Source organism: Nannochloropsis gaditana (genome assembly GCF_000240725.1).
Source record: "Nannochloropsis gaditana CCMP526 unplaced genomic scaffold scaffold936, whole genome shotgun sequence".
Classification (NCBI taxonomy): Eukaryota; class Eustigmatophyceae; order Eustigmatales; family Monodopsidaceae; genus Microchloropsis; species Microchloropsis gaditana.
The window spans coordinates 1-10,051 of record NW_005803017.1 but is presented as its reverse complement, the minus strand read 5'-3'; the positions used below and the strand labels follow the sequence as shown (position 1 = coordinate 10,051).

The following is a 10,051-nucleotide window of genomic DNA, read 5'->3' as shown; positions in this document are numbered from 1 at the left end:
GGAGAAGGGCGGTTGGGCGGACGACGGGAGGAAGGAGAGAGAAAAGGGAGGTGAAGGAGAAGATGAAAGGAAGACAGGGCGGTCGCAGCTGAGGGGGAAGGAGAAGAGGGAGGAAAGGAGAGAGAGGAGGGGGGAAGGGAGGGACAGAGGGAGGGAGGGAGGAAGGAGGCGCACCGAGCGTCCAAAGCGGCTGATAATAATGATTCTCCGATGGTTCAATTACCGCTACGTCCTTTTCACCTTCGAAAGGGGGGAAAAAGAGTCAGTTGAAGGGAGGGAGGGAAGAAGGGAGGGAAGGAAGAAGGGAGGGAAGGAGGCAGGGAGGGAGGGAGGGGAGGGGGGGAAGGAGGGAGGGAGGATACCTTTGATTTGGAGCTGCGCCGCTACGGCCAGGCCCCCAGAGCCGCCTCCAACAATGAGAATTTTGTGTTTGTCCTGTATTTCAGGTGATGTGGATGGAGGGAGGGAATGAGGAGGAATGAGGAGGAATGCCAAGGGAGGGTGCAGGATGCTGGCAGGACGACACTCTGTGTGCATTGAGGCGGTCGAGTACAGGGCATGCGGGCGCGAGCGGCGAGGGACAAGGAAACGTGGATCGGTCGTGCTTGTCAACATAAAGTGTGCCTGGCTCCGCGCGCAGGAAAGGCGGGCGTTGTCGTGTCAGGGCCGCGAAAGTCCCTCATCCCGCGTACCACATGCTTCCCCGTCCTCCCGGCTTCATCACTAAAATGTCACCTTCTGGGAACTCGAGAATCTGCTGACCGCATTCCTCTTTTCATGACTTCTGTACGAGTCCATCTCGAGTTGGAACCTTCCCACTAGATACCACCCCGACTACTCTTTGACCTCTCTCCCGCACTCCCTCTCTCCCTCTCCTCCGACCCTACCGGCTCCTCCTTGCAGGACGTCGCATAGGCCATGCCTGCACCGCTCAATAGCACGGCACTGCCTGCTAAGGCGGCCAATGCCGTCAGAAATCACTCGTGAGAACGGGGCATAGTCATGCATCCGCGAGTCTGGAGGACCCTCGCTCCTTCTTGCTGTTGCTCTCTCCCTACCTGAAGCTGCCACAAAAGCAGTCCGACGGCCAACACTTGCTGCGCGAAGGAAAAAATGTGCCATGTACACTCGTTCGAAGGCAATCCTGTTCCACAAAAAAAAGATTAGGCATACAAGATGGAGTATCGGACGTCCCATGTGTTTTTATTTTTCCAGCCTTCAAACGTCGCCGTCGCGTCGTCATTGGATACTGCGACTTGCTGGTCTCCTAGCAGGTTGAACTAGCGGCATATAGTTCACACGAACGCGACGGGAAAAGGTCAAAAGCCGAGGGCGAGATTAAGTTCTTGGATTATGTATTTGTCGAATGATTACGTCGATGTCTGATACTCAACATACGCTAGTTTTGCAAGAGTTAGAACTGATGTCTCGAAATGAATCTTCACGCAGTGAAAGTGAAATGAGCGTGTGGTGAAAACAGAAAAGAGGGAAAGTACGTGTCTGCGGAGAAAAGCGGCGATCTCTTGGCGTGGATAGTCAAAAACGACGCACGGTACGATTTCTTTGCAATTGAAGCCTTTGTGTGGTTCGCAATTGCATGCACGGACGCAGGTCGATCGTGGAACATCACGGACAAGTCTCGACTTTCTTCTTGAGGCGTCCGCGAGCGATAAGAACGTGAAGAGCGCACACGCAGATCTAGCAAGTTTTCATGGCCTTTGCATGGTGCATGCTGGCGTGTTTAATTTTTTTTTCGTTGTGTAAGACAGCCCATTTTCACAGCATGTTCGTTCCACCCACAGTGCTGTGTAGGGCCTCTGCGATGTAATACGTAAGATCGGGTTTTAAAACATTTTCAGACCCGGTGGCGGGAGGTTGTGTTCAACCTGCTCTTGTCCATTTTTCATCCCGTTCTATGATTCTTCAGATATAAGTCGGCACTTTCCCGATGCCAAATTTACAAGGATGGAAAGTCGTGGAAGGGGCTAAAAATCCTATTTCCTGTGCCCCCTGGCTTGCTTCTTACAGAAGACATGGTACATTTCAAAATACAGCCCAAAATGGGTCTTCAAAGTGGGAACTCCCGGCAGAGCACTACCACTCTGCGCGTCTGCCTGCTAGATTCTTCCTTTTCCCGTCCTGACTGCTGCTACGGCCTATGTATGCGTGAGGAAGAAGCCAGATTTAAATGCTGCGATGAAACTTCAATACAGTCAACACTAACCCCGTCTAGCAGAGACTCATGCCGCATTTCTCTCCTTTCTCTATTCATTTCTCCACCTTTTCTCCCCTTTTCTCACTGCAATGATAGCCCAACTACTTGAGGCAACCTTGCTCTTACCCCCTTTCGTCTGCGCCCCCTGATCGAACCTGGGAGAGAGAACGGTAAAAATCCTCTGATTCTTTGAGCGTAAAAGCGACGAGGGGCCATGTTCCGCAATCGACCTCAATAAAATGCGCCTGAGGGAGGATAGAGAGGGAGGCAGGGAAGCGAGGAAATGAACGGAGGCGGTAACGGGTCCGGCACGAGGGAAAGCGTTAGGGGGAGAGAGGTGGGAAATCAAGCCGGACGACGTGATGAAGGAGGGACACTTCCCAAGATAAAGGATAGATAAAGGATAGATGAAGGACAAGCCAAGAGTCCCGCATGAAAGGCATGGGTGCTTTTGATTGTTGGCTGGAAATCATTCAGCGAGCCAAAAACCCATGCGGCACCGATCCCTCCGAAACATTTCCCCTTAACCGCCCTACACGTTGATGGCGCAACATGTCGCTCGGCCACCAGCGTTTGAAATCGATGGCCATTCCCCAGTGTTTGTACTGGCCTTGCCACATGCTTCCTAAAGGTCTTAAAGATATCTGGACAGGGAGAGAGCACTAAGGGTTTCGCGTACACTCGTCTTGGTCCGTATACTGACTTCGTGACATTTAACTGAAGAAAGGAACTGAAGGTCAGAAAAAATATACTCATATCATAATCGTCTTTTCACCCACTTTTTGGGGCGTTTGTGTCAATATTCCTCTCGTTCCCATGTATACACTTCCCCGGCACCGTCGCTCACCTTTTGAATGCTCTTCAACGGGATAACCTTCGAGGCTCCGATGGGAAAATAATACCATTTGATGCAAAGTGAAGACTCTGTTAGTTTTACGAAGTCATCTTCGTAAAGAATAGAGGCCCCAACGGGCTCGGGACATGTAGCATCGAGCAAAGGTTTCTGCAAGGCGTTGTGATTGAGGTTGGAATAAGTGGCAGGAACAACGGCGTTGGACGAGGGAGGTGCCGCAGATGAGGAACTTGAAAGTGCACTGACAGTGGACATGATGATGCTCAAGTGTCGAAAGGGTAGTACTTTCATATTGTTGAGCCGGGGGTTTAGGGGCGGGGGGGGGAGGGAGTCAAAGAATGATCGACGGGTGCTTAATTGAACATGTTCGAGTACCAAGTCCACATCCAAATCGAATTTCCCACGACACTTGCGAAAAAAATCCCCAAATAGGCATACAGACACTCGGACATACTTCCCTGGGCACCCCTGCCTTGTGTATGTCCCTTGAAGGGGCATAGGCATAATCTGCAACAGCTTCAGGAGGAGGTTCGGGGCCCTCCCTCCTCCTCACCCGCATGCCCGAACCTCCCAAGCCATCGCACAGCCCTGGCTCTCCCCCCCTGACAAACTGTGCGTTCATCGACTCCGTTACATTGAAAGGCATCGGGTGGGGAGAAGGGGGGGAGGAAGCAGCTTCAATTCTGGCCTTGTGATGTGGCTTCTTTTGTTGGAACGTACGGTTATTCACGGTGTCAGAGCGCGTTACAAAGCTACGCTCCCTCGACTCCATTTTCCCGCTTTGTATTTCATATTGGTCCTAGCTTGAGTCAGAAATCTACCAAAATTTTACATTCAATGATTTTTCTCTTGCATGTGGCCAATTGATCTTCTTATCCAGCTTACGTGAAGGTAAAGCGTGCTGATCCGCTTCTTGCTCCTTGAAGGCGGCCTTCCTCCTTTCTGCACCTTACTTCTCCATGTACATGCAATTTCCTCTTATTGTTCCTTTTTTCAGATCTTCTAGTCTACTGAATTTCCAACGCCTTTCTTTCTTATCATCATGACGGTAAGTACCGTAAAAAAGATCGCTCACCGTGCTTTCCTTCCTCTCCAGTCGCCCTCCTTAGTCCTTCCATCTCCATGCTCTTTTACCTTCCTTTCTCTCAACTTCCCTCATAACAGAAGCATGGCACCTTCGATCCGACAAAGTCTCAGGTTTCTATGGAAGCCCAGCTCAATTGGTGCGTATTTAAGTGTGTGAAGGTTTGCTTGCCTTTTCATTATTTTCCCCTTTGTCCGGGCACACAGCGCCCTCTTACTTCGACAGCGTGATGTCCACTCCTTCTTTCATGTTCAACAATTACTGTCCATATCTCCATAAAATATTTCACATATCCTTCACTGAAGATTGGCATTCTCTTCCCTTCTTTCCTAAGTCATAAATCTCGCTTCACCTTCTCTCCCTTTTTAATTTTGCCGCGATACTTTCCTCCTTCATTCTGGATACCAGGCTTCGTTCTCCTATCACGGGAGACCTGCAAGAGATTCCAGGCATTGGTATGTACTTTCATCCGAACGAAGGGGTCTACTTCTTTCAACTTTTCGATCTTCTCTATCTTTCTCCTACTGCCCTTTTACATGGCCTTCCATCCTTCGTCCTTCTTTAATGATCCGCTTTCAAGGACCCAAAAACGCTCAGCATCTTCAAGACAAGCACATCCACACGACCCATCAGCTCATTGGCGAGGTATGAAGGCCGCTTGTTCTGCTTTCTTTCTTCCCTCTGTTTCATGTCGTTTTCGCCTTGTCTTTTTTCACATGGGCCCATCCAAGCTCGCTTCCCCTCCCGCTTCTTTTGCCTCCTCCTTTCCTTTTTCCACAGTACATGAAGATGAAAGGCAAGAATGTCGACCCTAAGGTGAAGTGAAAAAGCCATGAAGCAGGCTCCGGTCCGAACCCCCCACCACTATTGTAAATTCAATCTCACCATGCACGCCATGCCAGCCCTCCACATTTTCTTTGCTCGTATAGGACTATTTATGTGGAAATTCTACCTGTCCCACGAATAGCTTAATTGCGGCATGACTTTATAATCCCCGTTACTCTCTAGGATTTCTCTTACACTCGTATATAGTGAATCCTACTCGTCGAATCCTTTATTTCCCTCCAGGATCACGCCCAGCGCTTCTACGAGCACATTCAGGAATACGGGCTTGACTCCCACCGCTCCGGCATAGTCGATGCGATCGCCAGCAAGGTGGGAGAGAGGGAAGGGAACGGATTGAGAGCAAGGGAAGAAAGGTCGAAGAAGCAGGACTGTGGTCCCACGAGTTATATTGGACTGTCCGACTAGAGTCCAACTCATCGCTTCAATATTTCTTGCTTCCACTGTCCCTCCTTCCCTCCATCGTCCCGTACCCCTTCTTCCAGGTCTCTATGTGGGTGCCTGGAATGTATGATAGCGGAGCTTACGCGTCTTCTGGGGCCGCTGAGAGCAAGAATGTGGTTGATCCAGTAGCTGGTGAGGATGACGCTGCTACAACTGTTTGTGTTGCTACCTCTGAGGATGGAGGAAAGAAGGGAGAGACGGCGACAGCGGCGCCTGATGCGCCTGCGCTTGACACGAACTAGAAGGTTCGAGAGGGCTGGAGGGAGGGAGGAAGCGGAATAAGGTCTTGTCATCTCTTTACTGCCCCTGTCCGTGGTGTTAGAGGGAGGGTGGATGGGAGAGGAGAAAGACGTGCGACCAAGATGGCCTGAGGATGACCTCTCGTTGCCTCCTTCTTCTCCTTTTCTTCCCCGGGGCACCTGCAAAATGGAAGAAAATACGTAGAGAATGGAAAAGAAAGGCGGAGAAAGGGCAGGTTTGAGCTTTGGGAGAGGGTGCGGTTACCAGGGAGTGGGCAGAGAAAGCAGGACGGGGTAAGGAGAGAAGAGGGTGGAAGAGAATATCGTCCATCTGCTTTCTTCTTCTCCCTCCTAGAAATGCTTTGCTTCGAAAGTTCCCACAACAAACGTGCCCAAAAACGCATCCGCAGGATTCGTTCCCCGAATTTTCTTCTTCTCTGCACCCCTACGAGCCAGGTATTTTATTTTTATAGCCGCCATGTATCACGTACTGGAGACACTGCCTCGGATCCTACCTTCGCCCTCCTTAGATTCTTCTCTTCCCACATCTTTGGTCACTCGGGGGCCTCGCTCAGTCACTCCTGACAACACCGCGTCCATGCCCTTGCCTCCCTCCCTCCCTCCCTCCCTCTTTCCCTCCCTCCCTCTCTACCGTCATTCCTCTCCTCTAGTCCACCCTTTTGATGAGTGTCTTGGAGCTATTAACACGTATGTGCAGATCTTACACCCATGCCTCCCTCTCTCCCTCCCTTCTTTCCTTCGTTCTCTAAAATTCGCTTACTCCTTTTCTGCCTCACCCTCGCTACACTCTTCCTTCCTTCCTTGGGCTCGGAACGACAAAATTGTTTCTCTATTTAATTATCCTGTATCTACCCGAGTCATGACATTTTACGTGTTTCTCTATTTACTCATCCTGTATCCATCAGACTGATGACGGTCTAAGCTTTCTCTATTTAATTATCCTGTATCTACCCGAGTCATGACATTTTACGTGTTTCTCTATTTACTCATCCTGTATCCATCAGACTGATGACGGTCTAAGCTTTTTCTATCTCTTTACTTTCTTTATAGGCATGTCTACGGCTTCTAAACCAAGCGAAAGCGTCTTCAATCCTTCCTTTATTTTCTCAGGATATACCGCCTTCTCTCTTCCTCCTCCGTCACCTTTCCCACCTCCTTCTTCCTCCCCTTCCCACTTAGAGGCAGAGCCTTTCGAACGCCCTCCCACGCTTCGACGCCAGTCGTTCCTTCCCTTCTCCTTCCACTCCATCCCATCCTCCCTCCCGCTCCCTGCTATGACTTGATCGAAAGGACCGAACCTCTCCTCCCCGACCAGGAGGAGGAAGGACTCAACGTGCTTTCGAATCCTATCAACGAGGTAGCCGGCGAGCGTGACATATGAGGTTGCTCCTGTCGGGGTAGTGACGGCGGAGGTACTGGCTTCTGTGGCATTCGCACTTCCAGGGCCTGGGCTGAGGAGGGGGAAAAGGGGAGGAAGAGGAGGAGGAGGAGGAGGAGGGGGGGGAGGCGCAGCGTTGGTAGTTCCTGCCGGCGGTGCCGGATCCACGACCGGGGACGGCTCTGGTGAAATGACAATGGGAAATCCACCCTCCCTCCCGCCCTCCCTCCCGCCCTCATACTTGGCTGCCTCTTTCATTGGACTGCTTGGGATCCGGAGGTCGTGCAATACACACGGCAAGGCCCTTCCTGCCTCCTTCCTTGCCTCCCTGCCTCCCTCGGCCCCTCCCTCCCGTCGCTGCGGCGCACGGGCCAGGGCCACTGCAGAGGAATAAGAGCAGAGCAAAATGGAGGGGGATGGACGAGGACGATCGTGCTTGATCTCAGAAGAGACCAAAAGGCAGGTAGCGGGGGAGGACGGGGAGGAGGTAGAATATCCTGTCCAATCCATGTCTGGCTCTTCTCCTGCCGTCTTCATGGCGCGTGCGGCGAGACCCGCTGAGCGGCAAGGGCAGTAGGAAGGGGAGGAAGAAGGGAAGGAGGACGAAGGGCAGGAATAGGGAGGATGGTGCTCAGACGAGCAGGGTCCGGGCGGGGCTGGTAGGAAGGAGGCGGAGAGGGGGGGTGGGAGAGGGGAAGAGGAGGAGGAGGGAGGGCGGGTGACAGGAAGGTGGAGCCTTGAAGGCGAGGGGGGACGCAGAGGGGAGCCTGGACGGCCTGTGTCCGGCCCTTGCGGTGAGGAAAGGCCAAGGAAAGGAGGGTAGACAATCGCAGGGTGTGGAGTCGAAGGGAGAAGGGCGGGCGATAATGGTGGTCGTCCACGCTCATCACGTGCAGCGACGGGAAGGGAGTACGCGCTTTGGTGCGAATCGAGTGCTTGTCGGCCTTCAACTTTTTCACTGCTTGGCCCATGCCGTACGGTCCTCGTTTCCGGGGCCATTGTCGGACGCAATACAGTCCCGGTGGGGGTTGCTGGCGGGGGAAAGAGGAAATTGGGTGGGCCGAAAGACGTTTTAAACGCCTTACGTCACTATTTGGTAATAGAGTGACCTGGTAATGGCATCGGAAGAAAGTGAAGGGGGGTTATATCGTCCTGATATTCGCTCGAGTAACGGCGGGGCATATTTACACACGCCTTATTTTGTGAGTCCAGGCGGATGGTAAATTTAATATTCAGGCGGACAACGTGAATTTTGGGGGAAAATGACCCACACAATGGATTGCTTTCTATAGCTTTACGCGCGTTGTCATAATAGAAGCCTCGACAAAATGAAGCAGACCATGCTAGACGCATGCCGGAAAAGCTGGCATTTGCTTTCCTACTAGCAATAGAACTCCGTCGCGTTATAGGGTTTCATTGCAGAGGTCGGCAAGGATATTGAAGGGAGATGGTCGACAACCCTGCAACATCAGGCAGGCGGCAGGGCAGGCTTGGCACGACCAAACTCACAGTACCACCCCGGCCATGGCCCGACAGACACGTAACATTGAAGTTGCTCATACATGCAACTACGTGCCGGTTGCCATTTTCGCTGTCAGCGAAAGGTCGGACTTGCCCAAAAGTCCAAAAAGTCCAATTAAGTCCGGAAGTCCAGAGAGTGCCTCCGAGGACCCTGCCTCCGGCCCACTGACCCATTGGGAGGATGACGATTTAGGACCCTGCCCCTGCCCGGCCCACGGACCCGTCCCCTCACCACAAGCTATCTTTCCTGCGGCCGGGGCTGCAACTTGGAGAAGGAGGCGCCGTGATTGGTTTAAAGGATGGTCTGCGACGTGTCGGTGACCGGGCTCGGGCGTTGGGAATCATGCGTGGCCTTTTCCTCCGGCCGTGATATCTCCACAGGCTTGCCAGCCGCAGATCTCTCACCGCCTTCCTCCCCATCGCGCATGTCAACGTACACCTTATTTCCCCATCCACAGGAGGGGCACTACACGGATTTTTGGACCCCCCTGCTTGGATACGGGGTGATTGACGACATTCATGGCAACCATGACGTCCTCCTTCACCATGCACCACTGTAGACATCCTTTTGGGACCTTCCTCCGCCATGTGCTGTTGATAGCCGCCTCCCTCCCGCTCATCTCCTCCTTCACGCCTCTCAGACCGCCTTCTACCCCGACCTTCCTCCCTTCCTCCCCCATACCACATTTTTGCCCTTCTCCACACCCTCTCCACCTGTCTCCAGCAGCCTCGGGGCCGTCAAGAAGAGAGAGCCGCCTGTACGGGCTCTTCAACAACAAAGCCACGCCCTCTTCCGAACCTCCTCCCAAGCCCAGCCTCTTCAACAGATTGTTGGGCACGCCCAGAACCCGCACGGCCACGGAGAAAGGGAGTGGGCGGAAACGGAAACTGGTGCGTAAGAAGGTTAAAGCCTCCAGCACCCGAGCGTCCTCCAAGCCCATCAAGCAGGACGCCGCGGGGGCACGACCAGGGGAGAGGCGGGCGACGCAGCGGTCCACATTGCAGCGAGATAACTCGGTACGTGCTGCTCAAGAACGTCGACCCAGGAACCGTATATCCTTGGTGCCCTGGAGTATGTAGGAAAGGTCTCAAGCTCCCTCCCTCCCTCCCTTCCTTCCTCCCTTCCTCCCTCCTTCCCGCCCTCCTTTTCTCCCCCCGGCCCTTCGCCTCAGTGGGACGTGATTGAGAAGCAGCGGGTCCCTCTTTCCTCCGTGGCTATTGGCGTGGGCGGAGTGGCCGCAGTGGGAGGGTATTTCTTGAAGAGGCACTGGGCACAGCGCAACGAGAGGCTGATCACCGACTTTGTCGACGACATGGTATCCTCACTCCCACCCTTCCTCCCTTCTTCCCTCCCTCCCTCCGTCCCGCCCTCCCTCCCGCCCTCCCTTCCTACTCTCTCCCTTCATTTTCGCTCTTCCCTTACACTTTTCTTGCCGAAATGGATGTGCGGATC

At 53.0% G+C, this 10,051-nt stretch overlaps 2 protein-coding genes across 2 annotated transcripts; one reads left to right on the top strand and one right to left on the bottom strand.

Annotated features, from left to right (window-relative positions):
* Positions 1–1,645: 1,645 nt before the first annotated feature.
* On the bottom strand, positions 1,646–3,362 carry NGA_0223002 (uncharacterized protein). Its single transcript, XM_005853353.1, has 2 exons — positions 3,063–3,362; positions 1,646–2,156 (listed from the first exon to the last, which is right to left on the bottom strand). Exons 1-2 carry the CDS (start codon positions 3,357–3,359, stop codon positions 2,118–2,120), a joined length of 336 nt encoding a protein of 111 aa, XP_005853415.1. The 5' UTR covers positions 3,360–3,362; the 3' UTR covers positions 1,646–2,117.
* A 1,898-nt stretch (positions 3,363–5,260) lies between these two features.
* On the top strand, positions 5,261–5,594 carry NGA_0223220 (uncharacterized protein; the record flags this gene model as incomplete). The annotated part of the gene is made up of 2 exons (XM_005853354.1): positions 5,261–5,307; positions 5,481–5,594. A coding segment is annotated over exon 2 (108 nt), but the record flags the coding sequence as incomplete, so codon positions are not given.
* Between the last annotated feature and the right edge of the window lie 4,457 nt (positions 5,595–10,051).